The 26,505-nt window shown below is 34.4% G+C and overlaps 1 protein-coding gene across 3 annotated transcripts in view; it reads left to right on the forward strand.

Moving 5' to 3' along the window:
• Nucleotides 1–26,505, forward strand: part of SGCZ (sarcoglycan zeta) — a gene marked incomplete at both ends in the record, with an annotated part of 410,467 nt that overhangs the window by 357,419 nt on the left and 26,543 nt on the right. For 2 of the 3 annotated variants that reach the window (XM_082281321.1, XM_082281322.1), the window contains one exon: nt 2,948–3,070. The exons of the other annotated variant lie outside the window; for it this stretch is intronic. In XM_082281321.1, coding sequence (XP_082137447.1) covers nt 2,948–3,070 — 123 coding nt within the window. The remainder of the gene's footprint in view (nt 1–2,947; nt 3,071–26,505) is intronic. 3 annotated transcript variants of the gene reach the window in all.

Genomic DNA, 26,505 nt, shown 5'->3' on the forward strand with positions numbered 1-26,505 from the left:
GAGATGTGCGTGTTTGTGGAGTGTTTTTGGAACAGAGCAATTTGCTTTACAACTAAGAAGATAATACCCAAATACATTGTAAATGCAACTGCTTGCTCCTATTTCAACTGGGAAATGAAAATGCAATGAAACAGAATTCCATTTTGATAGCATTGATTACTCTGTAGGCAGTTTAACTTTTCAAAACCTGTTTTATAACATTCTCACCTGGTTCTATGTCAAAGAGACAGATTTAACATGTGTTATGTTTTTTAGTACTCTCTCAGGTACCTTGAATACACTAGCTACCATTTCAGCAGTAAGCAAGGAACACCAATTACTAAGTCCTGATTGCAACACGAAGTAAATGCCCATTTATTTTAGCATTAAAATTTATTTACTTCCTGTGATGATACTTTGGACTAGCTGAATTCTATGTGTGCTTTTATGCAATGTGATTCTGAAGCAGCACACATGCTGAACATCTAAAAGACATGCATTTCTTAGTCAAAGTTCTAGATCATTGTTAATTTTTCATAAAAACCTGTATTATACTAAATGCATCATAAGTTTTAAAAAGCAGTTATTGAAACATGGGATGTCACTTCCAGTGATATATAATGAGTAAGAATGTGTCAGGTCTTTTCTCTTTTTGATTTCTGACACATTTTCTGTTAATTTCTCTTCCTTACAGAGCTAACAACTTTGATGCGTGTAAATTATCAACGTCACAGTATTTATAATGCCACTTACTTTTAGGTAGCTAAGCTATCATTAGCTCTTACATAAAGATGAAACTATTTATTATTAAGTTATTTGCAATTATCCTTTGGTTTTCTGAACCATAAGTATGGTTGCAGGATAAGGGCATCCCCAACTTCCTGCATTTGGTTTGCATGGGAAGGTTCAGGTAGTTTGGGGAGGGTACAGTTACAGGGGTGGCTTCTCTGAGAAGCTGCCAGAAGCATCATCCATGTCCCACAGACTGACTACAGTGCAAAAGAATAGAGCATCCTATGCAATTGTATTGGTAACATGCATCACTAGGAAATTGATGGCATTTTAAACAAATAATTCACGTATGTCTGCAGGGCACCACTATCAAGGACATCACCCACCTTTGGAAAGTATTTAGGGGTAATGGATGAATTGCATTAGAGAGATATTTATGAATATATATTGTGATTACAATTACCTGATGGACTTTTAGACTTGTTATACCTTTTTTCAGTGAGCATTCTGAAATGCTTGAGAGATAGAGCATTTATCCCATGGCTAACATTAGATTACGTGAAATCTGTGCCTGTGTGTTTTTACAATGATTTTGTATTTTTTCAAAACAAAGCCTAATTAACATATTTTTTAAAAATTTCAGCTGTGGAGAAACATTTACAGAATCGACATGTCTAAATTCAACAAAATGCATCATCACAAGTATTTTGATAATTCCTTTTCATATTTTTTTCCTTCATGAATTAAAACAGCCAGAAGTTTTTTACATTACAAACATAAGTTCATCTGAAAGTAGGAGGAGTTGTTTTGATTACACAAAGGAATTTCACAGAAACATAATAATTTAATTGAGAATTATACAACTGAATTTACAAATAAATAGTTTTCCTGAACACAAGATGAGAAAAGAGTTTGTCATGGACATCCCTTGAACCTGATTAAAACTGTTAAGAGACAATTCCATGTCTAGTATGAAGTAGATCAGTAGTACAGTAAGGAGTAGCAAAGCTAAACAGCTTTTCTTATAGTCATGTGTTTGATAGAAATTTCCTTTCCAAACAGAATTTAGAAGATAGATTTTCTTCTGTGATTCTCTGGACTGAAGTATGCATTATTCAAGCAGATATGATTTGCTGAAATTGATTCTGCAAATTATGGGCTGCTAAGGCAATTCCTTGACCAAAATTCATTATCACAGTTTTTATATTCCTTATTATATATTTTGATACTATGAATTTGCATATTGAACTAAAATCTTTCATATTATGGAGGCAGGAGTTTTGCACAACCTTATAAACCAGGCTGTTAAACTGAGATAACATACATTAATTTCTTTGTCCACAATGCCCTCCCCATAATTTTTACCCATATAGATTGATTCCAGTAATGCATTACAAAACTAATCAGAGATCAAAGAGAAAATTTCAGATAATTATTCCCTGAAATAGTGTATCTTGCCTTATATCTGGTTGTGCCATATGCAGTTCCTTGCTTTTCAAAACCATTTTCAGAAGTGATGTTTGCTTTCACTTGTTAATAAAATAAAAGTTTCGGAAACAATTTAGTAGACAAAACATTGAAGAGTAAGGATAAGACCTGTAAATTGAAAAGCATAGTAAATTTAAAAGTCTCAATATCTGCAGACTTTCTTTATTGCAGTTAGATCAATTCCATCTATCTGTACAATTTCAGAATTATTTTAGGGTTTTTGAGCTTTGGGACATTTGGGAATATTGTTTCATAAAATACAACATAAATTGTGATATTTTAGTTCATGGTTTTTGTTTGTTTTGGTGCTTTTTTGTGGTTTTTTTGTTATTCTGTTGTCTAAGTTTGTAGTAGAACTGAATGAAAACAACCCTTTTCTGCTGTGTTGATTTGTATGTCTTAATGGAATAGGGTCATGTGTTATCTTTATTTTTTCATTGGCAAGAAACTGCAATTTAAACTGAAGAAAACCCAGAAAGCTCTGTCTGAATTGGCATTTCAAGATCTCAGTGCTTAAGTACATTCTAAAGTTTACTGTTGATTTCCACGTAATGTTGAAATAGATGTTTTCAAAGTTATTTCTGTAAATTATTTTAACAGTATTTTATAAAGCATATTATCTATCAGGCTTACAGAAAGCCAAATATTTTAGTAAAGCATCATGTATTCAATATGTTTTGGATATTCCATGAATGCCAATGATTAATTCTTACAAAATATCTTAGATGTATCACTTCCTTGGTTTCAGGAGCTGATGCTGTGGAAGCTCAGTGTAAGAGATTTGAAGTGAGAGCAAGTGGCAGTGGAAAAGTATTGTTTTCTGCAGATGAAGATGAGATTGTCATCGGAGCTGACAGACTGAAAGTAACAGGTATGGTAATACTAAAGTTTCTAAATTGATGTAAACATATATATTTTAATATCTTTAGTAGTAATTAAACTATCAATCTTCTAAAAATTTTAATCCACTGGAGAAAAAAAAGTCTTCTCATTATCAGTGATTGATTGATCAACCAAAAGATACTGTATAATCTAAATATCAATTCCTCTAAAGTTAGAATTGAATTTGAACTCTGCAGGATCAACTGTGGTACAAATCACACTTACCACTGTTTTGGCTTTTATATGTCACCATTAAGCATTGTTTTGTGGTGTGTGTGCCATTTGTTTAGGTAATGCTCCTTCAAAATGATAAAAACTATTGTTACATATGGTGACCTTTGTTTTTTCTGTATACAAAATATCAAGTCTACTTTCCACATGAATTAAGGGTATGTATTCTGCTTTATTTCATGAGGCTCAGCTGAAAAACCATGCCTTGACTTGGCTATATTAGCTTATAATGAATTATAGGTTACTGTTATGGTTTCACCACAGCCAGCAATAAAGCTTTACACTACTGCTGGTTCCCTTCTCCACCAGTGTGGGTGGGGGAGAGAATTGGAAGGGTGAAAACAAAAAAAACCCTCATGGGTGGCGATAAAGACAGTTCATTAGGTAAAGCAAAAGTTACACACAGAAGGAAAGCAAAACAAAGAATTCATTGCTTTCCATGGGCAGTGTGGTGTTTAGCAATCTTCAGGAAAGCAGGGCCCCACCATACATAATGTGGAAAAAGAGAATCATACTGAATCCTGCTAAGGCTCAAACTTGGTCGTAATACTAAATGCTGAGAAAATTAATCTTAAATGTATAATTGATGCAGAAGATTTCAAAGCATCTATCATAAGTTAAAAAACAAAACATCGTGTAAATGGCACGAAGAATTACATTCCCTGCCACTGAGAAATGCAATCATAAGTTTTAGATATAATGATCATTATTTTTTAATCAAACATTCTGCACCATAACAATTAATTTTATCCAAAGGTTGTGTGATATCTTTAAATTCTTCAGCAAACAGACGAAAAGTGATGAGTCCCTGTGAGCAGCACCAATCAGACTGTCTTACTCCACATGGCATGATATGACTGATGAAACCTGGCAGGAAATCATAGTGTCAAACATCAACCAGAATTTTTTTCTTTAGTTTATTTTTCTCAAGCTTGTATTTTTATTATCATGGTACCTTGGGGTGAATATAGGAAAGGAATTATAGAAGAAGAAATAAAACAAAAGTTGAATATAAAACAAGAAAAATAAGATGTGCTTATTTGGAGATAAAGCTCTCACATGTATTTTTTTAAGGATGGTACTAGAAAGAAATAATTTTATTTTCTTCTGTAGCAATCAATAGTGTCTATTTGGAAACACTTCACTGTGAATGGGTCCAATAAATGATTTATTTTGGTAATTAATTTTCAAAGTATGTCCATGGGCATTGATAAACTACCATGGTAATATGGGATTTTTTTGTATATGATTTTTTCTCCATTCAGAAGAATGTTTTTTAATGCTCAGCTTTTAAAAGCAATCTATCATAAGTCAGTCTATGAAATTGTTGATTAATAAAAACTTGAAAGATTAAGTTGACAGCTTCTCACTGATTATTTTTTGTAACATTTTTATTTGTAAATTTTTTTATAGGCAGCCTATTCCAAGGAAAAGGGTATAGTAGAAACAGGGTAGTAATCCAGGCATCAGTTTATTTCCCGGATAAGAAAAATATGGGATCAGAAGTAGTACTTTTTGGTTTAGCGATATTGCAGTTATATATTTCTGTATTAAGAGTGTCTCACTTTAAAACTAGGCAATTGGCTGATTTCGTTTAAACTTCTTATTCTTCCATTGCTAGTTTTGCTTTTTCTTTTATCTGTAGCAGCTCTTTTCTACTTTATTACTCAAGGAAAGAAGAAAAAGTGTTCAGATTATGCTTTGTATCAGAGAGCTTTGGAGGGAGGAAAGAGAAAGGCTTGATGAAATGAACATATTGCTAAAGAACTGGGGAAACAAGTAGCGATAAACTCATTTTCTGGTGGGTTCACAGGCGCCTTTCTCCATCTCTTATATTCACCCTGATATTCCAATGGACAGCATCTATAGCATCACAGAGTCTTCTTCTCTCTCTCTCTGCAGCTACAGAACTAGAGTATCTATTTGATTTTGACTTCTCTTACTTAAATCGTAATTCAAAGTTTGCTTCCCTTTGCTTTTATTTCATTTTTCTTTTGACTGGAATATGATCTCTGTAAGATACTCTTGTAGCAGAACTGTACTGGTCAACCTTGTTCATGACAGTACAAGCACATATGAGGCAGCTTTATCCCGCCAGAGAACTTTTGAGAAAGATTAAGAATCCCTAGGTCAGCGTATATTTTTCTGAGACAATGCTATGAAAGAAAGTTGTATAAAAACCTTCAATGAATGGCTGTTAGTATTGTTTGTCTTTCTCTTTTTTCTTAAACCGAACTCATAATTAGCAGCTGTATAAGAAGGACAAAGGAATGTGTAATTCACCTAGTTTTAGTCAAACTACACCTACTTTTTTTGACAATGTAAATGGGTTTTTTCTCCCTTGTCTTCTGAGGTGGCTTTCTTAGTTAAGGCTAAATTCTCATTACCAGAAACTCTCTTTTTTCCCATTCAACTCATAATTTTCTATCCTAATTATACAATCATTTTGCTTTTTGAAAAGGATATTTCTCTCCGTATGATTTCGAAGGAGAAAAGACAGCAATTTAACTCTCATGTTGTCTCCTATATGTTCTTTTGGTCTATATAACTCCCTCACTTTTCTATAACGTTCTTTAGTATGATTAATATAATATCATGATTATATCTCTGACCCTTCCAAGACCCATAAAAATTATAGTGTAATTTGTTTTGTTCCAGGTTTACATAGCTTCTGTATAAGTTATACTTGCACATATGGCATTTTATGTTTATTAATCATGATTTTAAAAGGCAAAGCAAAAAGACATTTGCCAATTAAACGAGATAGGTCTTCCATCAGAAGCCATTGCTGTTCTGCAGTCACATCCAATTACGTTTTCTGAATGTAGCAAATCAGTTGTATCATTTTTTTTTAAATAACCCAGTCTAAATTGTTCGGAAAATATTTCTTACCTCTAAGGAAATCTAATTAATTTTGTTTCCTACTATTTTCTTAATTGCTGGATTATTTTCTTTCATCTCTTATTGCTGCATATCTGGGTGGTATGGTCTGTTTTAGCACAGGACCTGAAGTCCTTTCTGGATATAAATGAATTTTTTTATTATGATCATTAACATGTCATCAGTAATACTTTTCCCCTAAAAAGAAATAAGGAGCTGCTTAAAAACTCACGAGTTGTAGTTTTACCAAGATTTTAGTTCTGTAGAATTCAACCGCTTCATAACTTTTGGAACCACAAATTTTTAAGATACATTAAGTTTCATGTCTGTATTGTATGAGCTGATATAATTAGTTGAAGATCACTTTTTTCCCATATGTCAAACATAAAAGTAGTTCTCATTGGGGGAATTGCAGTGGTACAAAGGTTTGCACTTTGTTGCTAGCAGTTCTAGGAGAAACAAAAGAGGCATAAAAAATTTGCAGATCATTATGACTTCCTAAGAGCCTCCTTCCTTGTCAAATAACACAATTATGTAGAAAAATGGAAGTCAGAAAAGAACGATAGAGTACATACTTTGGTAACTTTCTCAGATTAATAGCAGAATATACACAGGTCAAATCTACTTTGACAGCAAAACAGTGTCAGGAAAACGTATGTGAAGGGCTGCAAGTATCTTTCTCATTACACTGAAGTAAATGAATTAAGTGCATTCAGTATGGCTTTTGATCAGCCATTGATTTTGCTACAGGAAAGATCAGAGCCTTGATGTGTCAAGGAAGCTTCAGAAGGTTCCAGCATACTTATATTCTAATAATATTCTAATAATAATCAGAATTAATATGCAGAGGAGTGCATTAATCCTTCAGTTTTGATTTTATGATTATGTTGCAGAACTGGGAGTCTGCAGGTAATTGAAATATAGAAAGGTCTTCCAGGGTAGTTAAAAGAAAATGATAAAATAGAAATATGGCTTATGGCTATAAAAAGGAAATATGACAGAATTATGAGAAAATATATGTGAATTGCAAATTAGGTTGGAGAAGTAGAAATAAAATATTTATAACAAGTACTGAAAGGCAGAAAAATAACTTATTATTTGATGTATGTGGTTATTACAGTAGGCTTATATCTAGTGCCTTGAGAGACTGAAGGGGAATTTCAGTATGAATGGGAAAGAAGATCTTAGATTTGCCACATTCAGTGGGTGGATTGTCATTCCAGACAGGAGTTTGGAGAGTGAAGTGGCATAAGATGAGGGGAAGCATTTAATCACTTTAAGGTGGCTTATGGATCCAAGTTATCTGACCGCAGTAAAACTACTGTATTTGATGTTGTACTAAAGTTTAATCCTTTAAGCAGATATGACAAATTCTTGGTATCCTGAACACTGAATGAACCAGAATTCTTTTATCATCATCTGTCAGTAACAAAAATGCATCACATATATAGGATTTCTGTGTTTCCTGAAAATGAGTACATTAATATGTACTCCGGTGATGAATAAGGTTTCTGATAAGTTTATTTAGATCTCAAGAAAGCACTTAATGTCCAGGTTTGTCTTTATGGGAGCTCTGACTGAAAGATAATATTATTGTGGTAGTCTAAGGACTTGGCAAAAGAACAACCTGTCAGGGCATTACTCTGGTGGTACAACTAAAGAGCTGATTACAATCACATATATACCTGACTCCAAGCTGTCTATGAAGTGAAAGCTTTATAGATAGGCTACAAATTGTGAGAATAAATAAATAAATAAATAAATAAATAAATTTATTATCCAGGAGATTGCTTAAATATATTTATATCTCCTATTTAAGGGTAGAATGCATCCAGACAGCTCATATTCCAAGCAGTGTGTACTTACACCAGCCTGCAGGCGACTGTGTAGATTGTTGGAGGAATATATCAACATAAGGATAATAACAGTTTATTGGCAAAGGAAAGATTTTGATTTTTGGCACTTAAAAATGTGTCAAGGAAAATAAGAACTGGTCTCAGAAGCATGTGTAAAGTGAAATAAGTCTTGGTAAAATAAATTTTTCTGAAAAGGGAATAAACCAGAAAGCAGACAAATGTGCAAACAGTTCTGTCAGAGCAGGAAAACATGTTCAAATCCTCTACAGCCATTTCACTGGAAAATACTCATCTAGGCTGTTCTGTAGATTGAGATATAGAAGAAGCCAGCATATAGTCAGGCAGAAGAAAGGAAAATAAAGGGGGAAAAAAAATCCAAACAGCTAAATAACATTCTTTTGAAATAGAGGTAGAAGAAAATAATCTCCTGCCTAGATAGTCAACCTTTCTATAATCCATACTTTTTGAATACTCTCCTTAAATAATCAGCTTTTTTTTTCATGATAGCATCAGTTACAAGAGAAGACACATTTTAATCCTTTCCTCTCCTTCTGGGCTGTAATCTATTTAATTCTATTAAATAGGTTTTGTTTTTTGGTTTTTTTTTTAAGCTGATTCTGTTCTTGTCTGAGCTATTCCTTTGTAGAATGCAGCCAGCAATTTCTCAAGGCTAGTGGAGACCATTTTCCCTGTTCTGGTACAGAGCAGTATCAATCCAGAGCCTGGTTCAAATTTACAGAGTGAATCTGATTTTCAGGATAAACCTTTGACACCAAGATTAAACTATTGGATATTTGTGGCCAATGTAAGAATTAATATTTTTAGGAAAACCTGCCAATGTCTGCATTATATTCCCAGTCATATTCCACATTACTTGTTGAAAGACTGTGCAAAGTCCACAGATGCAATTTAAAATAGTTCCACTTCGAAGTACCTGAATTGCATGGTACCAGGCATATCCACATGATATATGGAAGAGTCAAAGCTCAGTGGAAAATTGCCCCTCTATTAAGTAAGCTAGCTCTTAAATCAAATGAAAACAGCTTGTTTGGAAAACATGCACTAAACATTCAGAAGGTTTTGATGTGCGAATCAGGTATTAATTGGGTTCAGATTTTGTAGCAACATTCTAACTCTTAAACCTGAGCTAAGTCTGACACTCACATGCCCTCAGGCATTGTAGTTTTGAAAATGCACATTTAAATTGCAGCAGCCAGACCCACCTCTATTTTTAAAATATAGCTACTCACAGGAAGGAAAGGTGGATCATAAAAGAGTGCCAACATTCCTATTTTCCTTTTTTGTGCCTTAAAGAACGTGCTTGTGGTTTACTGATACCTGGAAAAAAAATTCTGTTGTTGGAGATAAGGGTCAGTCTGCAGAACGCTATAGTATTTCAGTTCATTAAAAAAGAATATTTGGTTCCAAATACTCACCCTATAATGATGACACTACAGGCCAAATATATTTTGCTTTGTCCTGGAGCAGTATTCTCATTAGGTGCTAGAAGATGAAATCATTTGGATTTCAATTTGTAAAGCTTTCAGAATAGGAGAAATACTGTTACATTTTCAGGAGATATTGCAGGCATCTGACTTTTCACTAAGAATATACTGATGTACCTCTTACTGTGAGACACATAATACATGTCAGGACTGCGCTTCATTTTCTCTGAATTCTATTAGAAACCACTACAAACTGGCTTTTTTATTTTTATCTGACTGTAAACAACCTTTTATCCCAACTTTAAGCACAAGCTAATGTATTTAGTTACCACAAACTGCATGGTGGGATTATACAAGCATTTGTCATGACATACATCATACTTTACAAACTTACATGAATGAACAGGAAGATCTTGACTCTAAATTTAGGTGGAAAGTAGCAGAAATCCTCACATGAATGTACTGTTTGAGTCCATGGCACTCACAATTTGATACAAAGCCTTACTCAGAGGAAGAGTCAGATTGCCCTCAGTAACATCTTGTACTTCACTGTTTTCCCTATGTCTGTTTATAAAGCAGGTATGCAGGTATGCAGGCAAAGCTGAGAAAAATGTAGATTCCAATAATGTCTGCTCTGCAATACACTTCAAAGCTTATTCATAGCAGACTCCTATAGGCTAGAAATAATTTCGCACACAAGAAGCAACTCCAGAAAAAAATTTATTTCACCCACAAAAATATGGCCTGCAGCTTTCAGCCTACATTGTGAATTTAAATTCCTATTCTCATTGTGGCTAATGATGAGTTTAAATTTCACAGTGTCTGACAGCATTAAATTCAGCACACTAAGACACAAACATAATAAGCCGTCATTTTGGCTTCAGAAAAATACCATCCATATATATATGCCTTTGTATTTGAATTAAGAGTGTATAACAATGTAGCTTTGCTCAAGGTTCAGAAAGTACAGAAGTATGTACGTGTTACAAAGTTGAAGAAGTATAGATAGAAATGCTTAAAAATTCAGAATCAGTAATTTACTTCTGGTAAATTCCAGGAGTGGTAAAAAATCAACACATATTCTATGAAAGACATGAAATTATGTGTGACAAAAATTATCTCACAAAAATAGAATGAAGAAAAAACCTCAATATCCAGGCAGAAATGGATGCATCAGAAAGCTGTATAACTGCTCTGAGATTTAAAATAAATTATTATTTATACTTCATGGGTATTGAAGAAAGGGCAAATAACCTATGTAGTAATGTTGACCACCAAACCAAAAAAATGAAACAGATTAGGCTTTTGATAAAGAAAAAGAATCATCTAATGCATGGGGCCTAGTGACAACATTTTGAAATATTTGGGGGCCTCTTGTTTAACTTTGAAAGACTTTTAACTACAGAGATAAACATCCATGAAGAAAAAAAAAAGAAGAAAATATCAAGATTGTACAAAAGATATATAGACTATAAGGATGACAGTACTGAAAAAGTAATGTGAGAAATGTTGGTGATTAGTGGAGAAGAACTGAGAATGTGAAGGTGAAAAGAAAGCTTAAAATTATTTCAAATGAAAACATCCCCTGCTCCAAAGTTACAGGGAAAGACAACAGCAACACAAAATCAAATTGACTTCTAGGGGTCAATTTTCAAATCTCAAAGAAATCATAAGTAATACTTAAAAGCATCCCCAGAAAAAGAGCTAGAAAACATTTTCATCACAAGGTCAAGAGCATCATGTGATACAAGAAAGTGAAATATGAAGCTGGAATGTCTAAACAGGAGTAGGTCCTACAGATCTTCTCACCTATTCCACACTGGAAAGGTCCTCTTCAAAGAGTTTAGTCCTGTTTGGTGTACCATTGCTCAGTAAACAACTGGATAGAACCTACATCCATGAGACTGATTAGTTGTCCAGAATAATTATTTCTGAGGAAGAGAGAGGTTGGTGCTCGTGTAGCTTGAAGAAAAAATCTCAAAGAGAATACCATATCAGTCTTGAGGCCCTGAGAAACAACCTGCTGAAAAACAAGGAATGCTATCTATCAGTTTTAAAAGCCCAAAACCAAAAATAATACCCAAACAAAACAAATAAAAAAAACACCCCCAACCAATCAAAAAAAAACCCTAAAAGCCCCACAAAACACCCCACACCAACTAATCAACAAAAAATACACAAAATTTTTACATGAAAGAACAGGGAAATTTTTTAACTGCAGAGTATGTAGAATTTCCTTCATTTTCTACTTCAGAGTTAATTACATCATCTGTAGAAGATGAAGTGGTTAATCTTGATTTGGTTTTGAACTTAATGATCACAGAAAGGAATAAGGCTTAGCAGATATGAGGTATTTCCTTTTTATGTCTGGTCACAAGCTATCTAATATAAATTCAATAAATTTTTTTCTTTCTAATCTTAGTTCTTATTAACATATTAGATATAGTCCTCTTCATTGTAGTTTTATTTTTATTCTTTAAGGGGTTTTTTTAAGCTATAACACATTGGTTAGAATGAAAAAACATGTGGGTAGCATGACCAAAAAACTAGCCATCAGTACATGCATTTGCACCATTTTGATCTCTTACTAACTGCTCATTAAATCTATCAATTACAAAACACTCATTTTGACTTTAACATAATAGTGTTTTTGTTCAAGCTAAATTGAAGATTCCTTTTTTTTCTCTTTAACAAAATAAAGGAAAAATTATAGCAATTTTCTTTTTCTTGAAATTTTTCCTTTCCGTTTTGTAGAGGTCTGCATTGAAGTCTGCCCATAAATAGTGAGCAAGTCACAGCATGATGGGACATTAGGAAAGAGGTAGAATATCCCTCTGCTATAGAAGGAAGGGCATGCATTTTCAAACAGGATCCAGCAAGAAGTGTTTGTACAGCAACAGAACTAGCACCTACTTTCTTGGATTTCTCTTCACCTTTCAGCATGTGCTTTCAGAGGCAGGCTGAAAAGTGACAGACATTTACCAGCTTTGCTGTCTGCACTTCTTCACATACACTTAATACTTTTGCTCTGGCTTGTTCCAGGGAAGTCCTTCAGAGTCCTTATCCCTTCCACATGGCAGTTCACCAGTCACAGCTTGACCAGTAGTAGGTTAGTAGCTTTATTCCTTTACTCCACGAATACTTTTTTTTTCTTGCAAAATATGTCATTAAGATAAGCACAAGTCTTTTGGACCCAGTGGAACTTCCTTATGTATTACCACTTCAATTTAAAATTCTCCCATCTACCAGCCAAACCAGTTTTTTCCAGCAGGCATTTCTCTGGGGGGAACCTTCTTTTTTTCTGAGATCTGATCATAAGACAAGAATCTCAAGGTAAATCTTCATAATATATTTTGTGTGGATGCAAACAAGCTTTCCTCTTACTTGAAATCTAACTAGAAACAATCTAGCAATGATGATCTTGAAACTGATAATCACACTGGTTTTGACCCTAGTCTGATTGAATTTGCCTTGACCCTCAGGAGCTATGTGATCCTGTGTTTATGCCGGATCATAATTCCAGGCTTAGAAACGTAGATTCTATGGCCCTTCATTCCTGCTTTTTCCTCTGTTGTAAGCAATCCCTGCAGATTTTCAAGTGGGTTTGCCCAATAAGAGTGAGGATCCTTCTTGGTAAATCCCTTTCAGTTTCTTCAGACTTCAGCTAGTCTCTTTCTGTAAAGAATTAATTTCTTTCTTCCTCCTACATCTTTCTTAGAACTTAATTCCTAAATTTGGTGGTCACTTGGTCCACCAAATCCAAATGATTTGAACACAAATTGCTCAGACATGTTTCTAAGAACAGGAATAAATATTTTTAAAAAGTTTGTTAAGCAGTAGATGTGGGTGACTTTCCAGTTCTGAAACACCCATGAAGAAATAGTATTTCTCTTCTATTTAATTGTTTGAATTTCAGTGAATAATTTATGACAGTGATTTGATCAAGATTAATTTTTTTGTGACTTGGTAGGATTTGAAATGCAAGTTTTTTGACTTACATCAGAAGTGAGTTTGTTTCATAAATAGATAAAGTTAATCCTTGGAATTTAGTTGACAGTGCAAGTAATTAAAATGCCAAGATTTGTTTTCACAGAATGACAGAATATTCTGAGTTGGCAGCAACCCATCACGACCATTAAGTCCAACTCCTGAACCTGTACAGGGCAGCCCCATGAATCACACCATGCTCCTGAGATGCTTCTTGAACTATGTCAGGCTTGGTGCTGTGACCACTTCCCTGGGGAGCTGGTTCCAGTGTCCAACCACCTGCTGGGTGAAAAACCTTTTTCTGATATCCAACCTAAACATCCCCTGACACAACTTCATGCCATTTCCATGAGTCCTGTCACTGGTCACAAGGGTGAAGAGATCAGTGTCTACCCCTCCTCTTACCTTTACGAGGAAGTTGCAGACTGCAATGAGGTCTCCCCTCAGTCTCCTCTTCTCCAGGCTGAACTGACCAAGTGACCTCAGCCACTGCTCATATGGCTTCCCCTCAAAGCCCTTTACAATCCTGGTGGCACTCCATTAGATGTTCTCTAATAGTTTAATGTCTGTCTTATATTGTGGCACCCAAAAACTGTCCCCAGCACTCGAGGTGAGGCTGCCCCAGTGAGGAGCAGAGTGGGACAATCCCCTCCCTTTCCCAGCTGGCAATGCTGTGCCTGATGCACCCCGGGTCACTGTTGCCCTCCTGGCTGCCAGGGCACTGCTGACTCATATTCAACTTGCCATCAGCCAGGAACCCCAGGTCCCTTTCTGCAGCACTGCTTTCCAGCCTCTCCTTCCCCAGTTTGTCTGTACATCCAGGACTGCCCCAACCCAGGTGCAGAATCTGGCACTTTCCCTTGTTGAACTTCATATGATAGGTGATTGCCCAGTCCTCTAATTTAAGGTCTCTCTGCAGGTCCTCTCTACCCTCAGAGGAGTCAACAGCTCCTTCCAGTTTTATATCATCTGAATTTTTTTTCCATACTTATTTTCAAAAGATGGTGATAGCATATATTCTTATTAGTAAATTTATTTTATAGCAACATTATTAAAATATAAAAGAGACAGTGCTTCTTCTCCATTCCTGCCAGCCCTCATCAACTGGAACTAGTGGTGTGGAGCTTGAAATCAGTGTAAGGTTTGCCTTTTATTTGTATAGAAGCAAGAATGAGCCCTAAACTAATAAACTAAATTGATACTTAAATTCACTAGTTTTCTAAAATTAATAATGACTTACTGGTCTTAAAATATTCATTTTCTCACCCACGGTTCGTTATTTTATTTGTCTCATTGATTTGAGCACTTTTTCATTTTTCAGAGGTTCATTGCCTTTCCTTAGGGTTTGAATTTGCAAGGCCAATAGCTAAACATTCCAGCAGTAATCCTACAAAGCAATTTAAATATGTGCTTGAATTTGGGTCCTGTGAGTTGTAACATTGAAGCTAAAACATACAATGAGGAACTTTGTAAAACTCAGGTAATAAATAGCTGTCAAGATCTTGATCTGACATTAGAACTGTATGAACAAAAGAACACACAACGTATGTAGCTGGTTTTGATCATATTTTGGCAAACTAGAGCATCCACAGTTAACCACACTGATATTCTACAATAATGTTTGAGATCAATCCCTTCATCTTACTGAATAGAAAAGAGAAAGAATGTGGGTTTGACCATAAAAAAGAACCATTCTCTTGTCCTTCATTTCCTTCTGCATACAGTTCCTTTTGGACAGTATATTTCCCATACTTCAGTTTTAGAGGTTAATTGCTTTTGGGATGTATTGTCAACTTCACTTTTGAGTAAAATTTGGTACAGTGAGGGGAAGATGAGAAAGCTGCATAAATAAGCACAATTTGCTACAAGAAGGGATAGAATGAATGAGCTTAGCAAGGTAAAGCAACCAGAGACCTCTCCTTTCAGAAACCCATCATACTGTAGCTGGTACCCACACTAAGACCTACATGCCCATGCTTCCTGATAATTTACATTCATAGTTAACTGAATATGAATAACACAAATTTTATTGGTTTAGTGTATGAAGAATACTTGCACTGATCCTAACATTAATATCAGTAATGGTTATAGTGGGATATGTTTATCTGATTATTCCTACTTAGAAAGCATTAGAATTCAGTTTAATGGTAACTGTTCTTTAGCATATATCTTTGTTGTCATTGAAGCTATCGGATTTGTAAAACATTTGGACCTTATTTAGTGAGCATGTTAGAAAAACACTACGAGAGTAGATCTGAGCACACAATTACACAGACACACATGCACGATCATGTACAGACAAATGCCTTCCAGTTTTTCCAAGCAGCCTTATTACTTTAAAAATGCCAAAATGTCATTTAGCTCAAGTAGAGACTTTTCCCTTAAGTATCATCATTCTAAACGAATCTGATTCATAAAGTGTGATAGAAATGACAGCAAGTGCTACAGCTTACACCACGTACAATGGATTAGTGTATTTTCCTGTCCTTTATCTACATCATTGTCTGCAAAGTGGGTTGTGTTGGTCAGAGGTCTAGATACAGCAGCATAGTACATTTTAAAAGTACTTGGATATTGTGCTATGACCCCAGATGGTTCCAAGTTAAGCAAAGCAAGATACTGGAAGTAGCCAAATGCTAGGTGCACTTGAAAAATTCATGTCCCAATTTATGGTTTAAAGCATGAGGTGAGATTGGTAGTTGCATCTGAAAGTCTTTTGTCATTAAACATCAAAAGGAGATAGCTTTTTAAAAAGCATTTATTTTTGTATCAAGCAAGCCAATTGTATTATTTTTGGTATTTTTATCTTAGCAGCATTACCAAATGATGGACTACTTTTTAAATCCGTTTTTACACTCTCAGTGTGAAGCAGGGAAAATGCAATAGATAAAGCATACTGTGCAGAAAAAGTATCTATCAACAAGTTTGTTTCATGTTTTAGCTGTCAGAACTGTTTTCAGGCTTTTTATAGTTGCAATCTTTTTTCTTCTCACTGTCATTCTTGGCCTTTCCTCCCTGTTTTATATTTAGATTTACAATGAAAGAGAAGACCAATTAGAATTTCTGAACTTGAAGTTTTAATGAAAACACCCTTTTTTTTTTTTCCCCTTCTTGACAGCTAACCTCACAGTAACTCAGAACAATTTCATTTAGGCAAAAAAAGAATGTAAAAAAGTTGTATACATACTAAATGGAATTTTAATGCAAAACAAAAAAAGGAGCAGAGGGAGTATCCTGCTGAAAAAAACCAGAATATATTACTTATAGTGATAAGATGTCTGGAGGCCAGAGGGAGACTAAAAGACAAGGAAGATTAAATCTAAAAGAAGTATATTCCTTTGGAAGGTTTAAGAATAAAAGAATAGAGGTCTTCCAAGTCACATTCTCTTCAGTGTAAGCTGAAAGGCTGGAGTGGTAAGCATCATGACAGTTTATTAAGTGGATAATATAGAGAAATACCTCTTAGAGCTGATCTGAAAAAAAGGCAAAATAAAAACTATTTTCTTTTTTGTCTCTTAACCTATCTCTGAAACTAAAAATGGTTTTTGTTGATAGTTGGACAAAGGAAATATATATTTTCTGTGTTTTTAACTTAAAAATGATAAAGCAAAAGAACTAATTTCATTACAACTGTCAAATCATATGACATTCTGTTCCCTAGGCATGACTACCTTGGTGCCCAGGATTCAGTTTTCTGTTCTGAAAAGGCCTGAACATAATGTACTTTAAGAGGATGTGAATAACAGGTTTCTCTGGCAGCTGACCATACTGAATTTTCATGTAGCATTAAAGCCTGCTTTTCTAGTTTTAGCTAGACATGCCTTGGTATGTAACAAGGCAATGGAAAGCACTTAAATCCTAAAAGTCTGAATTTATGATAGGTATGTGAAAGGTGAATTTATGATAGTTGTATTGCAGCAGTGATGACTGTGATTTTTGAGTCTCTCCTGACTCACAAACAGTAAAAGAGCAAAGACTAGACGAAGGTTTTGCCACAAGACTCACAGCAGAGCCGGGCTGTTGCAAGATTTGCCAAGTAATCTGAATTGTGGTCATAGTCTGAGTCCTGGATACTGCTCCTTAGTGACATAGAAGTAACTATTGAGACTGGCACTGATAAATTACTCTGTGCCCAGCTCAGTCCCATCTTGAAAATGGAGTGGTAGATCTAGTGGTAAATTACTGCCATAAACCCTCTTCCTACAGCATCTGCAAGGTATGTGGCACGTCTCTTGTGGTTCTCACCTGAAAAAAACATATGGGTCTTTGGCAAAAGATGTATATTTCAGCCAGCTTTCACTTTGCTTTAGTATCTTGTCCTTTCCTGCAGAAAAGGCTGTCTTTCCTGTGATTAGTACAGATAACAAATTGGCACATGCTTGCTAACACAACCATTGGTGGTTTACAGTCATTGCAGTTAATCAGTTTTAAATACATCTGCTTCCATTTTGTTGCTAAATTAAAAGGCTTGCTTCATGGCTATACAGACTTGAAGGTGAGAATATTAAGTGACAAAATTACTGTTGCACATTCACACTCCCTCTCACAGCTGTAGAATTTCCATTTAAAGCTGCAGTAAAGACTTACCTAATGCCAGGTTTAAATGTGCTGTATTCATCTGTGTAATTTACTTCTAGAGAGAAAACCAGAACATTAATAAAGAGCAGGAATAGAAACTCATAACAGGTTATAATCACTAGTGGTAATATCAAAAGGAAACCTTTTAACAACCTTGTAAGTATTTGATATAATAGCTTCATTTTATTTCTTGTATCTGAAAAAAAGAAAAAGACTTTCAATAATTCGAGATACTAGAATTTTTGTTAAATTTTGGTCTAATAAGCACCAAAATGTATTACATACGCATATCTCCATTTTAGCGTTGTGGAAATACATGTGAGGATTTGTCACAGATTTTCATTTTTGCATTAATTTAGAAGTGTTTGGAAGCATTTGAAGACTTTTTAAATACATACTATATATTCACATATGATGAACTATAGGGTGCTAGAATGCACTTATCTAAATATTTTATTATAATTTATCAATGGTGTGCATATTTCAATACAGTAAAAATATTATAGTAGAGCTATTTAAAAAATCTGGATAATTGTCCTGCTGCTTTGTGGCCTCCTTTGCATAAATAAAACAATTTACTAAAATTTATGCATGCAGCAGTAATTATCACATATTCATAACAATTTTTCAGTATGTTTCAGTAATGGCAAAATAGAGAACAGAAATTAATGCACATTTCCATATGGCACAGAGAACTCAGCTTTAAAATGTAAATATGGTACCCTATGAAGCAGTTAAAATGCTAAGGGTAAGTAACTTAGATGACTTCTGATATGGTTAAAGTGAGATTTCCAAACAAGATTTTACCAGTTTAGATAAAATTCATATCATCAACTGCTGATCAGATGTTGAAAGCAAAAGCTTCAAGGTGCTTGGGTTGTTTGCACTGTTGCTCTAGTCTCAGTCCATTAGTGTTAGTAACTATTCTCTAGAGATGCCAATTTCTCCATTTTGGCTAGAGATAAAATATAAGTAATCTGTGTTCCTAACTTAGACAACTAATGTGATGGCTAGACTTAATCTAGACATTCCTGAAATATTCCACTGAGCTTTTAACTTTTCAAAATCAAACTATTTATTTATGGAATGTCATCACTGGAGGGCAAATGCCCTTTACTTTTTTCAAAAGATAACAATAAATTATTTTGGTTTAGAGTTATTGAAGCAGATTCATCCTTGCCTGTATCAAAAATAGTGTGGCCAGCAGGACCACAGAAGTGATGGTCCCCTGGTGCACTGGTGAGGCCACACCTCAAGTCCTGTGTCCAGTTCTGGGCCCTTCATTTCAAGAAGATACTGAGAGTGTCCAGAGAAGGGCAACAGAGCTGGTGCAGGGTCTAGAGAGTGAGTACTATGAGGAGCAGCTGAGAGAACTGGGATTGTTTAGCCTGGAGTAAAGGAGGTTTGGGAAAGACCTCATCACTCTCTACAACTTCTACAAAGTGGGTTGTAACAAGGGGCGGGTCTGTCTCTTCTCCCCAGTGACTAGTGACAGGACAAGAGGAAATGTTCTCAAGTTATACCAGAGGATGTTCAGATTGGACATCAGGAAGAATTTGTCCACTGAAAGGGTGGTCAAGCATTGTATGGGCTGCCCAGGGAAGTGATGGAGTCACCATCCCTGGAAGCATTCGAGAAATGACTGGACATGACAATTAGTGCTATGGTTAATTGTCAAAGTAGCGATCAGTTAAGGGCTGGACTTGATGATCCTGGAGGTCTTTTCCAAATTTAGTGATTCTGTGATTCTGTGAAATTGGATAGGCATTCCTGGCTAGGTTTCGTGGGTAGGCAGCTGTACATTATATTTTTCAGAAAGCTTCAAAATGGGAAATTATTGCTGTTTGTTCTCGAAACTGTGTGAGAAACAATTTTCTCATTCTCTCATTTTGTACTTGGGATATCCAAGTTTATGTACCCTTCTTTTACATTCCAGGTGAGTCCCCTGGTTATGAAGCTACTGACTGTTGTTTGATAGTCTTCTTATTCGTTGATTAATTCATTTTTCATCAGGGAAACAACTCTGCTTTGAAAGTAATTAACAATTCATTGGAGCATAAGACTGTGTGTTCCAAAAGCTAGGGTTATCTACTACAACAAAGTGAAAATATGATCTTTTTGATTTATTAAATATGAAAATAATCAATTAAAATTCTATATTTGAAATGTAGACATGTACACTTTTTGTGTTGGATGAACTATGATTAATCCAAAATCATTTACACAATTTTAAGAAAAGTGCAAATCCAGATTTTCATCTATATGAAAAGATGAAGAATTTTGAGAGGGAATATTAGAAATTATTTGCTGTGAAATCTCAATGTAAGCTTTAAGTCTATCCATATATTTAGCTGTTGTAAAGTTTCAAGGAGGCTGTATCAATTCAAGCAGAAAATGATTGTATTTCATCATTTTTATTGTCATGTGTACCTCCATCTGTTATACATAATAGGGAAAAAAGTAAAAGATATTACAGAAATTATTATTTTTTTTTAAATCTCTTTGCTCTAAACCCTGTATATATATTTCAATTCCATTCATGTTTTGAGGAACTATTCAAATTTAATGTGACTTCTCAGCAGTTTCATTTACATTTATTGGCTTTTTCATCTCAGAGGGAGCATTTAGAATAGCCATTTCCAATTATTAATTGAATTATGTTACTGCTATTCTCAGTCCAGATTTTATTCAAATAGATTTACTTTTTCAGAAAAGTAAATCAAGTGGTGGCCAAACATAGATTTTAGAAGTGAACCCTCAAACAATTAGATGGATAAGAAACTGAACAGATAGGCACAATCCAGTTTCATTTGCATTGCAAGACAAGAGGTATCTCAACTGCCCACCAGTAGGAAGCTATGTTTCAAATGTTTCTACTTAATAAGCTAAAATGCTGTTTAAGAAGATACTGACTGTTGCAATTTTGCAAGTATTTCCTGGAGATGAAATTTGCTTTGATCAAAATTTAGCACACTGAAAGTGCTGAATTTTGATTTATTGGGGAACTTGTTCTTCTTATTTAAATAAAAGGCTTAGTAGAACTCTTGTTTTAGTAAAGCTACCATACAGAAAATATGCATCAAATTAGTCATAGTCAAGGGCTTTGAGTAATAAATCTAAATCACTTCCTTTAGAATTTACTTTTTATTAACAGCTTACCTCTGAAGATTTCAATACACATGCTTTAGTTTATAAGTAAACGACTGCATCTAGTCAGGCTGTACTACAGCTTTCTATCTATAATATACCTCATATATATGGCCGCATCAGTGTCATATCTGAAACCTTCACCACTTAACATTAGTCAGTTTTGCTGCTGAGGGACTCTGCAAGATTGAAATGCCAGCAGTCATATCAATCATGTTTTCATAAAATAACTCACTTACTTTCATTTTAGTCATGTACACCTCCATAGCAAAAATCCAGTTAAATCCTACCTTTTTAATACAAGTACCTAGTTAAATTACACTTCAAGTAACTTATAAAATTGGAAGTCTTGAAGAGATGCACAACCAACATGAAGGCCAGAAGCTGTATTCCTACTCATGCCAAAATAAACTGTAATAACTGGGCTTTTATAAAAGAGGGAACAAGTATTTTATGCAATCTTTTTATGATCATTGGTTTGTGTAGTTGAATGTTTCTGGGGTTTTTTTCCAGTTTGTCAGTGATTAGCTCTTCCAAGGACTTAGTGCTGAACAACAGCTATCGAAGCTCACAAAAGCCCTTTTAAATTTTATCTATGTACCCATGGTAAAATAATTATTTTTTATTGCAATTAAATTTTTAAAACGTAAAAGTTCCAAACATCAAACATGTAATCTGTGTTTTTAAGGTTTCTTCAATGGTAAAAAAATATTGATTATTTATTCCTCTTTCTGCAATCTGTCAGTGCTTTAACTTAACTCATTAGTGTGCAACAAGTAAAATTGCAAGCTTCAAAAATAATGAATATTTTACAAACCCTTCTTTAAAGTCTGTAACTTGGAGGACAAATCGGTATCCCAAACTAGTACTTGCATAATCTTAGTAACTGTTTCTTGATGTTTCTGAAAAACCTAGTGAAAGACCAAGGTGGTAAAACTGAGCTGTGTCTGTGATGCTGCAATGCCATGTAGTTGGTACACATCAAATTGGTTCACAATTCCATTGTGAGGTGATTTGCTTACACAAATGAAGTGAAGGAGTGGGATAAGGGTAATATGTGGGTCATTTCCCACAGCAAAATACTTCATTAGCTTTTAGTTCTTGCCTTATCAACTCAGCCAGCATTCCTTTCACAAAACAAAACAAAATGTACCCCACACTCCAACAAGCCCCACCAAAAAACCAATCAAAAAAAAAACCCAACCAACCAACCAAAACCCCAGCTCAATCTTGTCATCCTAGTCACTTAAAAAGCCACTGAATGATACCATTTTGTTATGTAAGCTCATAAAGTATGAAAGGATTATTTGCTGGTTGAATAAATGAAAAAACTTCCTCAGCATACACATACAGAAGCAAATATAATGCAGAACCAAGTGCCAATGTTGCACTTCCATTTTTTTCTGACATTTCTCGTTTCCCAAAGGCTGAATTTCAGGAACCAGTAAGTTGAGCAGAAATTAGTAGCTTGCACTGGTCTCTCTGAATTCTGATTGTTCAGTTTCAGCAGGAATGTGTGACTGTTTTTGCTTGTACCAAAAGGGTAATTTTGATTTGCTCTGTGTCAAAGAAGTGTCTTAAAGGTCTGGTGCTTATAAATCAGCTATGCATAAAAAGGTTTCTCTATAAATACCGAATTGAACTTTTGGCCTTTTACCTGACTCATGTTGTTTACTGAGTTTTCTCCAGCAACCTCTATAACAACTGGTATTCTTTGATCAGTAATTTGGCTGCAGAGATGCTTCTTTATTAGTGAAGTCTTTACTTAACTCATTCTCTTCCACTGGAAGCTGAAGGTGTGAGTAATTTTGTTCAGTTACACTTAACAGTCTTGATTTTAGATCCTTTGCACTTGTGATTTTATTTCCTCTAAAAGGATCACTTTTTATAGTTATCCTTTCTAACTCATGTTCCTTTGAATTCAGTTCCCTAACTACTTCCTTTGAGCTGTCCTTGAAAGGGCCTTAAGGTTTGAGCCTTTTCTTTTTATACCTTTTTTTGTATTTATTCATCTCTCACTAGAATTTCACTCATGTCAAAGTAGGTCTTGGCTATGATTCTGTAAGTCTGGGAATACAGTTATTAGACGCTCCTCTTATTTCTGTAAAAAATAAGTGTTCTAACACAGTAACTTATCAAACACCTAAAGTATATTTCATTCATTAAAAAAATAATGCTATGGATTTTGAATTTGGATTTATAGTTCTATTTATTTAGTTATATCATTAGAAGGTATGTTCGTAGTAACATTTCTTAAGAGTACTAAGCTACATGGTCTAAACTTTCCATCAAATTACTACAGATTTGCATATAGTTAATTGAAAAAAAAAATCAGTTTTTTCTTCTGTATTTTTTAGTAACGCTGATCAATTTCTTTTATTTCCTGTACAAGCACTTTTCTTTTTTCTTGATCCAGCTGTTTAACTGCTTGAAACATGTCCGTAAATTCTGGTTGGCTGATCTTTTTCACCTTTCTTACTAAAACCAAGATAACTGAAAGTGCCTGCTTTTATTCCACAATGTAATAAAGGGAATTGGAGATATTATTGAACTTGTTGAAAGCTTTTTTTTAAGGTTAAAGCATTTACCACAAGAACTGTTATGCTTCTGCTTTTGAGGCTCTATGAGAAGAAGAAAACTTAGCAAGATTGCATCTTCAAATAGCAAAAGGAGCATATTTGGTTTGGTTTAACTTTAACTATATTTTATTTAATTATATCAGTTTGTCCTTAATTCTACGTGCCTGGATTTCCAGTCTGCTTGAAAAACCTGGTCTTTCTTTGCAAAATTCTATTTTCTTAGGGAAAAAATGCCTTGTCTTTTAAAAAAAATGATGCTGAAAATGAGGAAATACTAAAGCTGGGTTATAACCAGCTGTCATTTAACTTCTATTATCAGTCTTTGCCTGATATTACCTTTGGCACTTCTGATTGATTTAATGTCTGACTCGTACTAAAATGAAGTTTTGTGCATCTTTGCATTGATAATGCTCTTTCAAATACTTCTCATAAGGGTCAAGACTGGGGGCAACTCTGCATTCTGCTGGGTTATTTACATCTTCATAGCTCATTGCCACTTTCAAAAATATAAAGGGCCCTTAGTTGTAGAAAGCATTTCATTTTACTGATGAAAGAGTTGAGTGGAATCTGGAAACACATTCTTTGATTTTGGATATTCAGCTCCCAGAGGGTTTCATTATAGATGGGGATGAGCTTTATTTTGAGTGACACAAGGCCTGGCTATACAGACATGCTATTCCAGTCTTTTAAAGGAAAGAGAACAACAAGTCATTGCCAAATTTAAAAAAACAGATTCTGCACAGCACATCTAGGAATAGTACTTGGGAAAAAAGAGATTCTGGGTTTTTTCCTCCTGTGGTTTTCCATAACACTCAGCAAAGCTTGATGTTGAGGTTTTTTGGGAGATCGTCAAAGCAGCATTGTAATAAAGTTGTTTTCGATGTTCTTTTCCAGAATATTTGCAAACGTTATAGATTTCTGGAGATGAAAAAGTGGATTTTAATTCATTATGCTCAGAAATCTTCTCATCCTGTCTTCAATACTCCATACTAGTTGACCATTTTACAATGAAGGTTTTGGGAGGTGTTTGGGGTTTTTTTTGTTTTGGTTGGTTGGTTGGTTGGTTGGTTTGGTTTGGTTTGTTTTTTTTTTTCTTTTAATGAAGGTGGAGTTTAGAAAATTATAACCAGTTTAAAAACCAATTTTATCAATTTAACATTTATAACCTCATTGTGCTTTCAAATTCTGGTAAGGATTGGAAACTAAATATCATTGGTTAACTGCAAAAATATTTAATAGCTACCTTCCTTGACATTCACAGTTTATGAAAAAGTTTGGAAAATATTTAAATATTTAAAAAATTGAAAATATTTTATTGTATTTAAAATATTGTAGCAGAGTGGTGCCTCTGTTGAGCACTTCTTACCGATCTACTGTGAGATATTGTAGGTATATTTTTTGGTTTACTCAGAATTCAAGTCTCAGAACAAAAGAAACCTTCTGTTGTTGAAATATGGCAATTAATTCAAGAATATTTAGTAATCAGCTATAGTTATCCCAGACAGTTTTCTTGACTTTATTTTGATAGAAGATAAATGCATTATCTGTTTTACACATTTTTATTCAGTTATTTCACCTTTGCTGGAGGTTCTCTGTCGGTAAGACTTTCACTCCCTAGTTCTAGGCTATTTGCATTACACAATGACCAGTAAACCATCTTCAGAGAAGGAAAGTAAAATTTATGTAAGTGGATGACAAAAATACTGGCATTGAATAAATCAGAAAACAAGGATGATTGTTCAGGGAGTGAAAGAAAGAAGGCTGATTTCAAACACCTAAGAACACAGGGAGGCTATTTCTACCTATTAAATGTGAATTGAGTGGTATAAATAACTTTTATGTGTTCAGTCCTTGTAGGTGAGAGTTAAGAGGAATGCTGATTTTATAATGCTGTTCCCTACATATAAATTTCTTGAGTTTTCTATTACTTTAACAAAGAACAAAAATCCCAATTATTTATTTTTTTGTGGTTTTCTCCCCCCTCATTTTCTTTCAAGAAATGCATTTAAAGTTGATTATGTAAAGAACTGTCTTTTTTTTCAAATAACTTCAGTGAATGTTTACCAGAATTCTATTTTTTAATTGAAGAAGAGTTTGTCATGAAAAATCTTGGTCATCTAATGAAAACTGTGGAATTATCAAATTCAACTTGGACCTAGTAATATAAATCAAAATTCAATAGAGAAGCAATTCCGTTTTGGAACATTGTTACCCATTTTCTTTGCCTGGATTTTAAATGCCTAGTAGGAGATACCTCAGCATCCACTACTAACACTCAACCCAAAGTGCATTCCATGAGAATAAAATTATTCAATGAGAAAGATCTGATGGAAGAAAACTCTGAAACTGTCAGATATCTAGATTGAGCTAACAACTTCATGCAATTGACTGTTATTTCAAAACTTCTAACAGCTTGGCATGTCAATTTAAGTAATCAAAATAACCACAGTGTAAAATACAGCATATATTTCTCTACCGTGTTTTTGTCACACAAATTTATGATATTATTTCCATTCTCTGTAAAATAACTGTTCTCCAAAATATGGAGATAAACATTCAGGCAAACCATTGCTGAAAAAATTGGATCTGTAAGTGTTTCAGATTTGTATGTGAAATTCTTCAACTGGTAAGCAGAAATCCAGAGTTTCACAGGATGTTGGTCCAGATTTTGATATAGAAATGAAAATGTAAACATGAAGAAACATTTGTACTCATTAATAA

This window comes from Coloeus monedula (assembly GCF_965178545.1).
Source record: "Coloeus monedula genome assembly, chromosome: 5".
In the NCBI taxonomy this organism is placed as follows: Eukaryota; Metazoa; Chordata; class Aves; order Passeriformes; family Corvidae; genus Coloeus; species Coloeus monedula.